The 16,682-nt window shown below is 38.6% G+C and overlaps 1 protein-coding gene across 2 annotated transcripts in view; it reads left to right on the top strand.

The window, feature by feature from the left end:
- LOC126425168 (GATOR complex protein NPRL3) overlaps window positions 1-16,682 on the top strand; it is an 89,130-nt gene that overhangs the window by 11,639 nt on the left and 60,809 nt on the right. Inside the window, exon 2 of one of the 2 annotated variants that reach the window (XM_050088120.1) lies at window positions 540-776. In XM_050088120.1, coding sequence (XP_049944077.1) covers window positions 540-776 — 237 coding nt within the window. Of the gene's footprint in view, window positions 1-539; window positions 798-16,682 lie in introns of both variants that reach the window. The other variant, XM_050088119.1, reaches the window with a different exon arrangement.

Genomic DNA, 16,682 nt, shown 5'->3' with positions numbered 1-16,682 from the left:
TTCAAGAACCGGCTTTAAATGATAACTCTAGGAATATACCCCCTACGTATTGCTCAGCTAGAGACCGTGAGGATAAGATTAGAATAATTACTGTATGCACAAAGGCATTCAGTCAGTTATTTTTCCTGTGCTTCATACGTAAATGGAATGGGAAGAAATCGTAATAATTGGTAAAATGGGTCATAGCCTCTGCCATGCACTTCACAGAAGTATGCAGAATATAGATGTTGATATAAATTCTTTCGGCTTTTTGTATTTATGTTCTTTTCTTTGAATTCCACAGAACATATAACTTACAATAACACAAAATATACTGTTTTTGGTAAGCCCTTTCTTCTACCGATCCCTTTAATTCTTCCAGGAGAGTTCGTTCAAAAATAATTCAGTATCTTCACAATGATTCTACTTGTTTACATTTTTTATGTTCTTATGTGTTGCGAATCCTGTTTACAATTTTTATATTCTTATGTGTTGCGAATCCTGTTATAACACTTACTACATTTTTTACTGTTGGTCGATACTGTACTGTATATTTACAGGCCGGAGGAGGATCGAGATCGTGGGAGTCATTTGGACGATACTGAGTGTCCCTTCGAGCTGATAGTGCAACGCTCTGCTCTAGCTCGCAAGTTGCGCTCTGTGTACGAGGACTTGAGCACGACAGGGCTGGTACAGATCCGCATCAACAATTGGATAGAAGTGAGCTTCTGTTTGCCACAGAAGGTGCACCAGTGCCACTGCAGGGGCATTGTGCTGGAGCCAGAATCCATCAAGAGGTACCTTGAGTTTGAAGAAAGGTGCGATATACAATCTAACATATGCCTGTTGTGCACTGGACCCCGCTTACCGCACTTTTCTGTATTTTTCTTCAGCCTCATCTTATGCTTGTTGTTCTTTGTTGGTTGTGGAATTGTTGTATTAAGTAATGTATATAATTTGTTAAATTATGAAGATAAGAAAATGTCCACATACTAATAACGTAAATTCAAATGAAGGAAGCAGCATTATACATTGATCAGCCAGAGCATTATGACCAGCGACCTCCTGTCAGTATAAATCGAGGAATGACTGCTAGTCAGACATATGCATGGTGCATGTAGTTATCAGTGAGTGTGCTGTCTGTGTGTGGAATGGGGAATGCGTGCGATGTGCCTGGGTTTGACCAAGGGCAGATTGTGACGGCCTGGAGGCTCGTCATGAGCATTTTGGAAACTGCAAGACTTGTTGGGTGTTCAAGGAGTGTCTTTAACATGTGGAAAAACCAAGGTGAAACCATGTCCAGATGTGTGGTTGGGTGGCCACCCCTCATTACAGATATCAAACATCGTAAGCTGGGCAGACTGGTAAAACAGGACAGGTAGCAAATTGCGATGGAACTAACATCAGACTTTAATGCTGGGTGGAGTATAAGTGTAAGTGAACTCGTGGTGCACCGAACACTTCTAATGATGGGCCTCTGCAGCCAATGACCCATGCATCTGCCAGTTTTAACACCACAACATCGGCAACAACAAAAAAAATGGGCATGTTACCCCATCGGCACTGGATATTGGCACGGTGGCAGAGCATGGTCTGATGAATCCCAATACCTCCTTCATTGTGCCCGTGAGAGATCACAAATCCGTCGTCTTCCATGGGAACAGCTCCTTGACACCTGTACTGTGGAATGGAGACAAGCTGGCAGTGGCTTCATTATGCTCGGGGGAACATTTACGTGGCTATCCATGGGTCCAGTGAAGCTCATGCAAGGCACCGTTATGGACAGGGAATATCGTACACTGGTTGCAGACTATGTACACCCCTTTATGATGATTGTGTTTCCCGACAGCAGTATTATTTTTCAGGAAGATATTGCCCCAAGTCATGAGGACAGGAGAGTGATGGAGTGGCTCAAGGAACACAGTGGTGAGTTTCAGCTGATGTGTTGGTCTCACAACCCGCCAGATCTGAACCCAATGGAACACATCCGGGATGTGATTGAATGTGACATTGGAGCCCATTGTCACCCTCCTCGGAATTTGCAGGAATTAAGTGACTCGTGTGTGTGCAGAGTGGTGCTCTAGCACCCTACCAAGGCCTCATTGTTTCCATGCCACAATGCATCACTGCTGTTATCCGTACCAAAGGTGGACACACCGGCTGTTAGGTTTGATGATCATAATGTTCTGGCTGATCGTTGTAAATCAGTTGGCATTTTAACACGTAGTTTTTTTAGCCAAGGCTTCTCTGTTAGGAGCTCAATGGGCGAAGAACAAGCATGTTTTATAAAATCTTCTAGGATCACACGCAATGTGTGTTTGTAGTCGGTGTGATGAATGACAGCTGGCTCTGAATGTAGAAAAATGTAAGTTAATGCAGATGACTAGGAAAAACAAACTCATGTTTGAATACAACATTAGTAGTGTGTTTCTTGACACGGTCATGTCGATTAAATATCTAGGCATAACACTGCAAAGTGAATGGAACGAGTATGTGAGGATTTTAGTAGGAGAGGTGATTGGTTGACTTTAATGTATTTGGAGAATTTTAGGAAAGTATGGTACATCTGTAAAAGAGAGTGCATGTAGGGTACTAGTGCGACCTATTATCGAGTGTTTGGGATCCGCAGCAGGTCGAATTAAAGGAAGATGTCGAAGCAGTTCAAAGGGAGGCTGCCATATTTGTTACGTAGGTTCAAACAACACACATCTATTACGGAGTTGCTGTCGGAACTTGTATGGTAATTACTGGAGGGAAGGCAGCATTCTTTCTGAGGTGCACTATTGAGAAAAGTTAGAGAACCAGAATTTGGGGCTGACTGCTGAATGGTTCTACTGCCACCAGTGTATGTGAAGATAAGATTAGGGCTTGTACAGAGGTGTGTCGACAGCCTTCTTCCCCTCACTCTGTTTGTGAGTTGAACAGAAAAGGAAATGACTATTGGTGGTACAGAGTACCCTCCACCACGGACCATATGGTGTATGCAGATGTAGACGTGTCCCAGTTCCATTAGGATGATGGGTAGGAAAAATAATTTATTATGTTCACAAAATCACTGTATTCATTCAAAATAGCCTCTCCCTGAATCAATACACAGCTGAAAACATTTTAGAAGTGTTTTGAAACAATCACTGTAGTTATTTTTTTGAACTGCATTTAGTGCTGCAGTGCAATTTTCTTGGGTGTCTGTAACTGCATTGTAACTATGTTCCTTCAATGCTAACTTCAATTTAGGGAACAACCAGATATCTGTTGACCAAGGAATGTGATCCATTTGCCGGCAAGAAACTCGTCCACAGTCTTTTCTTTGTGGGCTGGGGCATTGTGGGGGAGTGACTGGGAACCTACCTTACGGAAGTCAAGTTAAATTCGACAAATTTTCACCCTCAAACATTTGGAGGATGTTGAGATAATACTCAGAATCAATGGTTTGCACATGTGGTACAAATGCCGTGTGAATCATTCCTTTGGAATGGAATAAAAGTGTCAGATTTGTCTTTGCATGCCTCTTCTCGCAAGTGCACTTTCTTGGGTTTCAGCTTTTGTGGGCTAAACCACACTACACTCTGCCGCTTTTTAAGGGGTTCCTGTTGGAAACATCTTGTCTCATTACCAATTACAGTATCACACTTTGAGCTGCTTGTAACAGGTCATTGCAGAGTTGGACTCTGCCATATTTTTCATCGCCTCAGATTGCATGCAGCACAAACCACACTCAAATTGCCCAAACCCTCAGGCAAAATTCTGTGCATGAAAGTTTTCGGTATTCCTGACAGCTCCTTGATTAGCAATGGAGAAAAACATGTATCTGATGCAATGATATTGGCTTCTTTTTACATATTTTCATCTGTACATCTTATTTGTGGCTTTGATGCTCTTGGCGTCTCCTTAATGTCCTCCCTGCCGTCATGAAACAAAGCATACCATGAAAAAAATTTGGATGACTTAAACATTCACTGCAGTAAACACTTTTTCAAACAATTTACTGTATGTGAATATATGATTGGTTATAATAGAGGGAAACATTCCACGTAGGAAATATATATCTAAAAATAAAGATGATTTGACTTACCAAATGAAAGTGCTGGCAGGTCGACCTGCCAGCACTTTCATTTGGTAAGTCAAATCATCTTTGTTTTTAGATGAATATATGATTGGTGTGACTAATTCAGCCAAATAGTATAAATCTTAATCTATAGGTAAGGCAGTTGCAAATATTAGTGATCGGCTGATGTGCGTAACTTCAACACAAAACTTGATGTTACCTAACTGTTCCAGTGCCATTTTCCAATGAGTGTAAGACACATACTGTTACATTTGCAACCAGGACACCTGTTGCAGCAACGATAGCGCTTTGATCCTCTATGCAGCCTTTGTTGAAACTTCAAGAAAAGTATTAGTCACCCCATTAACACTTTGAAGTTGGCACTTATAGGAATATCGGACCAAGAAGACTGGCCATTTATGCTATTATTTAAAGTGTTACTGGCACATATGTCATTGATGTAACTTATATAGCAATACAAGGACCAAGCCTCAAGATTTATTTTTCATATTTACTTTGGTTCTTTGATAGCTTATAATTTTTAAAATAATGATTATGGTGTCACTCAGTTCTCGAGGCAAGTATCCAACAGAAAGTCTGCACTGCATATGAGGCCCAGCAATATCTCATGCTAGAGTCTACGTGAAGATCAATCTCATCATTACGTGTGCCTCTGGATAAGCTTGATGTACCACAAACGACCAAAGACCGTCTTCTCATGCGGCAACTCATTCAAACACTGAATTTTCCTATGATATTTTGCAAGTTTGTTTGGCATATACATTCTAAACCCACACCTTCCCAGAAAGGTACAAAGATTTCATTGACACACATTGTTGCACCAGAAGAGTAGCAAAGTTGACTATTTTCGATGAAACACAGGAGATTTGTGAAATTGCTGCTGACTTGTCTACTTTCTTTGTCTCCTCCCAGTCATTTGGGCCGTAAAATTGTAAGACAGATAACAAAAACAGAAATCTCTTTTTACTAACTGTGCATCTGAAAACATCTCTGCCTGTCCAATTGGTTGCAAACAAGCTGTAAACCCATTTGTTTCCCAATTTGAAAATGCATGAATATGTTAACAGACAAATTAATGCTTTTACTTCATTGGCATCAACATCTCATAGATAGGATAGGTCATAATCTGTTTCCTGTTCTGAATTTGTTTTGTGATCACTAAAGATCTTGAAATCTGGATCATTATCACTGTAATCAAAGACTCATCTGAAGATTCACTGAGATGTCTTTGAACATCCGCATCTGTCTTACATAAAACGTGTTCCATAGAAGGCCCAGCCCAGCTTTCCCGTTTCCCTGCAATGAAAAAACAGTAGCATTCAACAGAACACTGGTACATCTGTGGGACCTCTCAGGGCCCATAAATAAGAAACAAAGAACAGCAACAATGCAAGATTTCTGGCATGTGTAGCTTGCCAACCAATAGGAAGGTACACAGAGGAGTCTATTTCACTTCGCAGAGGAGGGTCGAAATATCACAATGCAAAAAATTGTAGCAGTCTGAGAGATGGTCCGTCATAGTTAAGGAGTAATTAAATTCAGTTACAAAAAGCCACACTAGCAGCTCAATTTACTACAGTGTAAGAGAGCAGAGTTACAACAAGCAATATAAATGGTTAAACCAAGGGAAATGCACACAACTTATTAGGAATGAACATTGAAATTCATACAAGAAATAATTATGGTCCAAACTTTGCGTGCAGCACACAACTGGCCTGTTAATTATTATGTATATTAAAAGATAAATGTTCACCAAAGGAGTCGTATCACAGCAAGACTTGGCATGCAGGTCTTAAAAAATACCTACAACTTTCTGCAGAACAATGCCTTAAATAGCTTATCTAAAATAAGAATGTTCTTACCGTACAAAAAGTACCTCTATAAAAATGTGTTGTTGCCTTAGATCCCCGTTACTTTTATTTTACAGCTCCAAAACCCTTCCAGTGGTATTACAAGACAGTGGATCTTTAATGGATCACTAATCAATAGTTGAAATTTAATGAAGTTCAAGATCACCAGATTCAGTAAGAAAGTGGATGAAACTTCTATAATACCTTCACAGAAACTGATGTCCTCCATCGCTCACCACACGGGATGTCGAACGCACTGAGGCCTGCCTCCAGAACTTGCGATGAAGAGTTTGAGGCCCACTCGGCTGTATACTTCCATTGATTGGGCTGTGCACTACACACAGGGAATGTTGCATCACCTCAGCCGTCACCCCATTTCCCGTGGAATATAAACAGTGGTTTCAATCTCTCAAACGCACAACCTGCTGCTTCAGAACCGAGGCCCAGTAAGCACTGCAAAGCCTACAGAGACAAAAGTCACATCAGCAAGCTCACCATCAAGTTTCCTTCTCTGCCTCTTTGTGTGCCGTCTGCACCTGTTGGGAAGCCGTGATATCTGTCAGCAAGTCTGTGAGTAGCAATGTCTCGCAGCTTGTCGATACGAGCTGGTACACAGCTCAGAATCAGTGCCACACAGAATTGCTGATGTTTTGCATTTGAAAGGTGGATCAGCTCACTGTTAAGCAGGTGGTTAAATGTTTTGGTTGATCGGTGGTTTTCAACACACTGGGTGACAGGTGTTGGCCGTTCCTCTGCATCTTCGTGATGACTGTGTAACTCTTACCATAATACTTGGAATACATGTGGAGTAAACAGTGGCACAATGTAGTCTTAATTCAATCACTTCATTTGGTCAGCTGTTTACATTTATTATACTAATGTATGGAATTGCTTTAACTTTCATGTTTTGTTTCTTTACCTTGACATTTTAAATGTCTTCTGTGGATTGCTGATTACAGTTTCTTCGAATACATTGCCTTAACCTTTTAGTTACATTGGAACGTGAAAAATTACATAGAATTACTGCATTTGGAGCTTCTGTGTCTACTTTTTTGATCGTCTTGTTCTTATAACAAATTGCAGTGTATGTGGTGATATTAAAATAAGGAGGTGGTAGAACTGCTTCAACTAATTGCTAGGAATTGCTATGCCTGTCTGATACTATTTCATTGGCTGCTTACAACCAATCTCCAACTCACCCCCCTTGCTTTTCCTCAGCACTCACAACAAGCATGTACTGACACTGCCATAGTAGACAAAATCGTTCTTGCTTTTTGTTCCACTGCAGACCCTTCAGTTTTAAAACTAGTGTGTAGCTTAGATAGCGTAATTGTAAATACGTACTTCCGAATTTGTAGTTCTGTTACGACAAGTAGTTCTCTTATGACAAGCTGCTATCTGAACTGGTGAGGATCTGATATATTTATGTATTGGAGAACAGTTAGAATATGTGAGTTCACAATTTTTGATGTTTTATAAATTTGCATTAATCCACTCATTTTTACATTTCTCTTTGCCCTATGGAGTAGGATACAAGAAATAACTATTGATTTAGTATACATAGCAGAGTTATTTTATTTGATAACACATTTACAAGGTGTGTGTGTGTGTGTGTGTGTGTGTGTGTGTGTGTGTGTGTGTTTTAAGTAGGTACTGTTTTGGAATAAAAATAAAACAAGTAGACTCTTCTCAGCAGTTTTATTTTTTACATGAAAGTCTGTACTTTAATCTATGTTTCAACGTAATTCGCATCAATATTACGGCACTTACCATATTGTACAACCAACTTTGAATACCATCCACATAGAACTCTGCAGCCAAAACAAAACTTTCAGGCTTATATATAGAGCACCTTATGAAATTGTTAAAGAACATCTAAATTATCGAAAGTTATGCTGAGGCAGCAGATTCCTACAAGGATGGTATTGAAAGCTGGTTTAATGGTACAATCTGTGTACCAAAAAAATTGCTAAGAAAAGTCTGTTTGCTTTATTTTTATTTCAAAACTGTACTCACTTTAAAAAAAAGGTGCCTCATGCTTTAGTACGTAAACATCTTGCAAGGGAATACCAGACTTTTTTTGGTGAACTAATTTCAAAACCTCTCAATGTACAGAAGTTCAGTACTACTTCTAAAAATAAAAACTTTAATAAAGGGAAATTGTAGATTTCAGTTGCATATGAGGTTTGATCACAAAGTAATGGGATTTTTGTTTAAGAAGAATTTTATTTATTCATCATCATCATCAGCTTTGTCCCCATCAAAGTAATACTCCTCAGATATAATACACTTGTGCCATCATTTTTTCCTATCTTGGAAGCACCTCTGGAACTCGCTCATTATTAAGTTGTTTAACTCCTTCAATGATTCTGTTTTTATCTCATCAGTGGCGGAAAATTGATAATCTTTCGTGGTTCTGTTCAGCCTCGGGAATACGAAAAAGTCCCAGGGGGCCAAGCCCAGTGAATATGGTGACTGAGGCAACATAATGGTTTTGTTTTCTATCAAAGTAATCACGAACAAGTATTGAAGTGTGAGCGGGAGTTTTATCGTGATGTAATTTGCAGAAGTGGTTTTGCCACAATTCTGATCATTTTCTTCAGATTTCTTCAAGCAAATAACGCGTAACTTCCAGTAGCATACCTGTTGACTGTACGACCATAATCATTACGATCAAAGAAAACAGTGAGAAAAAACTTCTCGAATTATTTTTGGTCTTAGCTCTTCAGGCAGTTTCCATTGTGATGATTGGGCCTTGGTTTTGATGTCATACCCATGTACCCACATTTTGTCACTTGTTATAGCCTTCTTTAGAAGTTCTGGATCATTGTTGACTTCATTTAGCATTCCTGAGCGATGTTTCGTGCAACATTGTTTTTGGTCAAAATTCAACAGTTTTGGAACAAATTTTGTTGCTGTACATTTCATACCCAAAACATTCAAAAAAATTGCTTGGTATGAGCCAAAGGATATGTCGATACCATCAGCAACCTCTGATGGTGATTCAGCAGTTTTCGTAACTTCTTCCATATTGTTGCCAATTATCAATCTTACTCATTGTAGATTTACCAAAATCCACAGTCAACATTTTGAATGTGCTGCAGCACTTTATTCCATTTTTTCAAGGAAAATGTAATGCAAATTCTGTGATCCATCTTTTTCAAAAATAAAAATATGCTGAGCACGTGAAAACACACACAATATTTTCAATTGTCTACAATGAACTAAATATTCAAAACAGCTGAAAATTCAAACATACATAAAGAACGTATGTTCCAGGAAGACAAAAAATTTGAAAATCAGGTGTTTAAAGCCTATGAAATTAAAAAAAATCCTGTTAAACCACACCTTGTATGCATTTACGATATTGAAAATGCCATGCCTTTGTTTATTGATTTGTAATATTGATGTATTACCTGTACCTTATGTGATATGATAATTTATACAAAATTATAAGAATTGTTTGACTTTAAGAAATGGCAGATGATTAGATTGGAATACATTGCCATTATATATCAAGCGACAAATATAACAAATGTTAACAAATGACTAATTATGAATTTTGAAAATTTACTTAGCTTTGGGTGCTTTAACTAAAATGTTTGTGTGGGTTGTTGCATAAATTAATAACCAGACAACTTTTTGCATTCATGTTCTTCTCTCAATTACTTGCATTTGCACCAACTTTTAACAAAACTTTATACAGTAAACATTATGTGCTGATGAACTTTTACATAGCTTCAAACAAGCGAGGTGGCACAGTGGTTAGCACACTGGACTCTCATTTGGGATGATGACGGTTCAAACTCACCTCCGACCATCCTGATTAGGTTTTTTGTGATTTCCTTAAATCGCTTCAGGCAAATGCCAGGATGGTTCCTCTGAAAGGACATGGCCGACTGCCTTCCCCATCCTTCCTTAATCCGATGGGACCGATGGCCTCAATGTTTGGTCCCCTCCACCCCTCGTACCAACCAACCATGGCTTAAATTCACGTGACGTAGCAGAGACTGGTACTGCAGTGTGACAACAAGAAACTTTGACTAAATTGGTGGGACTGATGCCAGAGCACAAATAACATACAAAAATTACCGTATTATGATCCATTATTGATATGCGTACATATTTAAATGTATAATTAAAAATTAATAAAGTAGTTTTTTCAATCAGTTGTCTTGAAATGAATCTAAATTATATTTTAATTGCTTAATAATTTTTGGCACTAAATGTTCCCTAAATTTTGGACTAAAGCTGAATAAATCATTACAGTCAGATATTTGTTTAATACTTTTTCACACATTTTTAAGCTGGTTATATGTAAAGTTGGATTCGTAGATGGTTTGTATGAAATAATAATATTGTGGCATCCAGCAGTACGTTCATTAAGTTTAGCTACATTTACAAGCTAACAAAACATCAAAATTATGTATGAGAAAAGTTAACAGTAATTTCAAACATAATCATTTCTTCAAGCTGTTTATCAGGTTTTACATTTAACCTACATTCATAAATATATATCGATCATGTGTTGACCTCATGATGACCTTCCATAGATGGCATTCTAGTGCACTTTGGAACCAGTTCTCACGGACACCCATCTCCTGAAGGTCCTTCTGCAGTTCATCCTCCCAGTGCTCCCATGTCTTCCAGTTTGACGGGTACCGTCAGACTTTCCCGTAAGCACAGCTTTGGCGCAGTGTGTTACCTCCTGGCAGTGTACCCTGCGGGACTTACTCTCCACACTTTGATTTTCTGCACGACATTCGATTGTTTCATCAGGTCATACAGTTCCTGGTTCTTTCTATGTTTCCCATTGTTCTCTTTATGGATTACGAGGGTGGTTTGAAAAGTTATTGGAATGGAATAGAAAAAAGTACTTTCATCACTGAAACTTTTTTTATTTTTCAACGTAGGCTCCTCGTAGATTAATGCGCTTGGTCCAACGATGTTCCAGTGCCTTGATCCTATCTCAAAAATGAGTTTCCTCCAGGCCTGCAAAATAATTGTCAATTCTGGCTGTCAGTTCTTAGTTTGAAATGAATGTTCATCCATCAAGAAAAATTTTTAGTGTTGGGAAGAGGTGGAAGTCTGATGGAGCCATATCAGGTGAATAAGGTGGGTGTGGCAACAATTCATACCTTAGTTTGTGTAATGCCCATTCTCATGCGTTTTTGATCCAGCGTCATTATCTTGCAGATAATTTTTTCATTTCTAATTCTTCAGTTAAAATGTGATATACCCTATCAGATGACATCTGGCAACTGTGAGCAATTTCACACACTTTTAATCAGCAATCCTCCATGACCATTTTGTGCACTTTTGCAATGATTTCTGGAGTAGTGACACATCTTGGCCAACCACTGCACGGATCATCATCTAAGCTTTCTCGACAAAATTTAAATTAATTTGTCCACTTGGCAACAGTTGAACATGAAGGAGCAGAGTCCCCCAGGGTATTCTGGAAATCAGCATTAATGTCCTTTGCTTTCATACCTTTCTTTACAAAGTACTTAATCACTGCTTGAATCTTGATTTTTTTTTCCCATATTCGCAAATCACTATGCAGGAACAGCAGCAGAACCACGTGACCGCCACAGCCCTCTTCCAAGAGCACTAATGCGGCATGTGTTTACAGGCAACAGTCCAATGAATATCATGTAAACAACTTGTTGTGCTAACACTGACCTCAGTAAACTTAGTTTCGGTGCGGACAGTGGTGGGTTAGACCTAAGCTGTTTTAGCTTCCCTATTAAAATCAGACTAAATCAAATCAACGCTGACCTTTTGTGGTGATTCCGAGAACTTTCAAACCACCTTCGTAGATCAAAGATGTTTCTCAGAATTTTCCATTTAAACATCAACATGTTCTCTTCAGTTTTTTTAGTGCTTATGGTTTCTCTCCCATATAACAGAGATAATATCACTGCATTCTTTAAGTTTAGTGTTAATTTGACAGACTTCTTGATGACATGTGCTTCAGACTGAAATAATGCGGGGAAATTTTTACATTCAAATTGAAGGGTCAAATAGTATACTAGTCACACACATTGCAATCTCTGACATTATTTATCAGGTTGAAGTTGTAGTGCACAGTTGTAGTTTGTTGGCGAGACATTTAGAAATAAATAGATTTTATTTACTTCATTAACTGCAACAATTTCACCAAACATTTTGAAAATCTCCCGGTTGAAGCTGGGATAGTGCTTACCAATGCCTCTGACCTGTTGCTCTCTCTGACTCTCGCGAATGTGGACTGAGACCCTGGTTTTGAAGTTTTCATTTTGGCAATCCAGGAAACATTCCAGCTTGAAAATCCCTCATAGTCATTCTGACATTCCTGCCATGCAATGGTTTCTTCATCTGAATATGCAACAACAGGGTACAGAATAAGGGATGGAGGAACAGAGAGCATCATCATGATTTGCATGAGTTTCAAATTGAAAATATTCAATTCATCGTTTCTTTGTCTTCAGTCTGAAAACTGGTTTCATGCAACACTCCATTCTACTCTATTGTTTGCAAGCCTCTTCATCTCTAAATAACTACTGCAACCAACAGCCTTCTGAATTTGCTTACTGTATTCATCTTTTGGTCTCCCTCTACAATATTTACCCCACACAATTCCTTCCAGTACTAAATTGGTGACCCCTTGATGTCTCAGAATGTGTCCTGTCAACCGATCCCTTCTTCTTTTCAGGTTGTTCCGCAAATTAATTTTCTCCCCAATTCTATACAGTACCACCGCATTAGTTACATGATCTACCAACTCAATCTTCAGCATTCTTCTGCAGCACCACATTCCAAAAGCTTCTCTCTTCTTGTCTAAAGTATTGCCATTCTAACTACATTTTATATCCACTCTACTTCTGCCATCGTCAGTTATTTTGCTGCCCTAATACTAGAAACTCATCTACTTCTTTGTGTCTCGTTTACTAATTCCCTTATCTCGTTATTCGATATTGTTGCTTTGCTTTTGTTGTACTTCATCTTATATCCTCCTTTCAAGACACCGTCAATTCCATTCAACTGCTCTCCCAAGTCCTTTGCTGTGCCTGACAGAACTTTAATTCCTGCTCCAAATTTTTACTTGGTTTTCTATACTGCTTATTCAGTATATAGATTGAATAACATTTGTGATAGGCTATGATCCTGTCTCACTCCTACATCTACATCTAAATTTATACTCTGCCAACCACCATGAGCTGCATGGCAGAGGGGTAAATCCCGTTGTACCAGTTCCTAGGGTTTCTTCCTGTTCCATTCACATATGGAGTGTGGGAAGAGGTATTGACTCACTTGTTCCTACATTTCTCTGGAATCCAAACTGATGTTTCTCAAGGTCGATCTCTACCACCTTTTCTGTTGTTCTGTAAGGAATATGTGTTAGTATTGTGTGAATTTTTTTTACCTGATTGTGAGATAGATGCTCACTGGATGGGCTGCATTGATACTTGCTTTGGGCTGCCTGCTGTGGGTTGGACACCACTCCCAGGGAGCAAACCCCCACCCCCCGCCCCCTCCCAGACAGCTTCCTGTGACCCTTTGTCTTCGTGCAAGCCTCCAGTAATCTTCTCAGGAGACATTAATAATTTGCTCTGTGACAGTTAAAGCATAATGGTAGTCCCAAAAAGCACTCAGTGTCGCCTTGTTCGATGATGTCCAGAAGTAAATCAACATATTCATTGCTTGCTATGCTCCTTTGTCATGGGGCTGTAGTCACATGTCTGTCATTTGTCCAAGGCGATTAGAACACTAAAGAAGTCCCGACACAGCAACAAAATTTTCACTGCCGCCTCCATTCACCAGGCTCTTTGAAAGGAAGTGAACGATCATGAAACCCAGCAGGCAGTCACCTTTTTGTCATATTCAAAACAATATACAGGATCAATCACTTTATAAGGAAGCTCTCCCTAAGGTTGGTGTTTGCATAAAAACAACAAGATGGCGTTGTGGATCTGCTTTTATGCAAAACACTTTTGTTTCATTTATTTTCTTCTCCAAACTAGTTTTAGTGACAATATCACCATCATACTAGAACATGCAAAATTAACATTGATATAAACACTACAAAACATTAATTACTTGTGTGCTGTTTTGTAGCCTGTTAATAGTTTTATAATCACTTATTAACTTTAAATATCAGTATGGTTTCTGTTTTTGTTGCCTTTCTTTCTGCCATATTTTCTGTGTTTTGTTGCCATTTCTTCAGCATACAGCATGCCATCTGCAGCTGTATGAGCAGGTGTTATTAACAAATATGAAAAAAGAGCATTTATATCTGCCAGCATTATTACTATCTCTCTCAAATTCCCACATATCACACAGAGTCATAAATAAGGAACAGAAGTCGTCGGAACCCGTGCTACAATTTTCAAAACCTCCCCACAGTATGCAATAGATTCTTGCCCCACACAAAAACAGCAAAATGGTGCAATATTTTTGAATTATGATCAAGGTGTAAAAGTAATGTTTGTCTGCATTTAAAAGAAACTACAAGCTGACCAGCAAACTAGAGTACGTGACAAATTATGTAATATCGTAGTGCACACCAAAACTGTATCCACATCACTAACGTTGACATAAACAAGTTCAGTTTTTCATATTTGTTAGTAACAACCACTCATACAGTTGCCGATGACATGACATGCTGCATGCCAAAGAAATGACAACCAGGCACACAAAATACACTGAAATAGTAGCAACGAGCATGGAAACCCTGCTCTGATTTAAAGTAAAGACATTATAAAACTATTCACGGACTACAATATTTGGAACCAAAAAGTACATGTATAATAGTGTTTTGTAATGTACGTAATAGAGCTGATTTTGCATTACAGACTAATGAAAAACCCACTGGTGAGGGTGATATTGCCGCTGAAACTAGTTTGGGAAATCAGATAAATAAAACAAAAGTGTTTTGCAGCAAAGTGGATCCACAGCCCTCATATTGTTGTTACGTGTAGGATAGTGAAAATGATTAATCCTTGACTGATTTTCATTTCGCCCCCCATCACATTGATTGTGATAATCCTACTTAGCACTGGGTCTCCATATCTGTAATTGTTCCTGCTTCTTCTTAGAGATCAGGTGTGGCACTTTGTTCTTTGGCATTCGTACTTGTTTGACCATACTGTAAATGTCTGCACCATCCACTTACTGTGTCACTTGATTGTGTACTGTTACCATACATTTCCAGCTTGGAATGGATTGTTGCAGTGTTGCTCCCCTTGAGACGCAGAAAATGAATTGCCGCACAATACTTCACTTTATCAGCAGTCTCATTTCTCTTGGCTCATCTAGCGGTGTGCTACATTCCTGTGATTTCAAACCTGGGGATTTCGATGTATAACATGTCTTCCGACATTTACTTGCAGACAAACAAAAAATTATTAATCAACTTATTTTTAGGTGATAATTAAAACTTTGGTACCTCTCATAAAGAAGCTTTCTAGCATCTTCTCTCTCATTTTTCATCTCGTTTCCTTACAAGAATTGTGTATTACTGACTAGTTGTCATACTTTTTGCAAAGTAATGAACTTCAGAAAATACTGGTCTCTATATTTGTGGCAGATGGAGTCCACATCCCCTATTCTGATGCTGAGACACCAGTTTCTTCTCACTGCTTTGAATGCTGTTTCATTTTGGCATGGAGTGATGGAATTGTGGCTTATTGATATTAACTAATCAGAATGCAAAATCAGCTCTAGTCTTTTTTAAAAGATCAAAGCGTTGCTGAGATTTAAATCTTCTCTGGTTTTCATCTGGCTGATGGTATATGACTGGTACAGTACGAGGGGGTACCCAAAAGAAACCAAAATTTTTAACTTATGTATTCAAATTTTAATCACAAACCTTCAAAGTAATCTTCACGTGCAGTATTACACTTGTCTAATCTTATATTCCATTTTTCAAAACAGTATTTAAATTTATCTTCCGTGATGCTTGACAGCATCTCCATCTTTTTTGTCTTCACCTCAGTAACATCAGCAAAACACTTTCATCTCATTTCACTTTACATTGTAGGAAACAAAAACATGTCTACGGGGCAAGGTCAGGTGAGTATCGAGGGTTGAGGAACAGGGGTCAGACATACCTTTTTCACTTGAGAGTCGTCATACGGACAGGGCTGTGTAAGCAAGGACATTATCATGATGGAAAAACCAGTCACCTGACTGCTTTTGCCACACACAGTTTTGCAGGCTATTCAAAACTTCCAAGTGGAAAGCCTGGTTAACTGTCTGACCTTGAAAAAAGAACACTGAATTGACAACTCCTCTCACATTGAAAAAACAAGTCAGCATTGTTTAAATGTTTGATTTTACCAGGTGAGATTTCTTGGGGTGAGACTTACTTGGAATCTTCTACTGGCTTGATTGTTGCTTTGATTCAGATCATAAGCATAGCACCAAGTTTCGTCACCTGCAATAATTTTTGAAAAAAAGTTTGAATCATTTCGGGAAACAGCTCAAAATACGTGGAATGCACATTCGTTTTAGAATTACTGGAGTTTTATTTGGGTTGCCAGCCTTATGATGTGTAAAATCAAATGAGTACAGCAATAGTTGGAAGAAAACTGAGTGAGACACTCAATCATTGTCAAAATACAGAGAAACTTATCCAAAATCAGACAATCTGCAATTGGTAAAGAAATTAAATTCATTGCAGACTAGTTATGGGAAGTGCGACGAAAATCATAGCTATAGCTGTTGAGCTACTATAGCAAATGCTTTGGTAGTTTTGATTCTGTGAACTTTTTGCAAAGACAAGAAACCCCTTCTAATTTAAA

This window comes from Schistocerca serialis, chromosome 10 (genome assembly GCF_023864345.2).
Source record: "Schistocerca serialis cubense isolate TAMUIC-IGC-003099 chromosome 10, iqSchSeri2.2, whole genome shotgun sequence".
NCBI lineage: Eukaryota > Metazoa > Arthropoda > Insecta > Orthoptera > Acrididae > Schistocerca > Schistocerca serialis.
The sequence above is the reverse complement of the archived record's forward strand: the minus strand, read 5'-3'. Positions and strand labels throughout refer to the sequence as shown.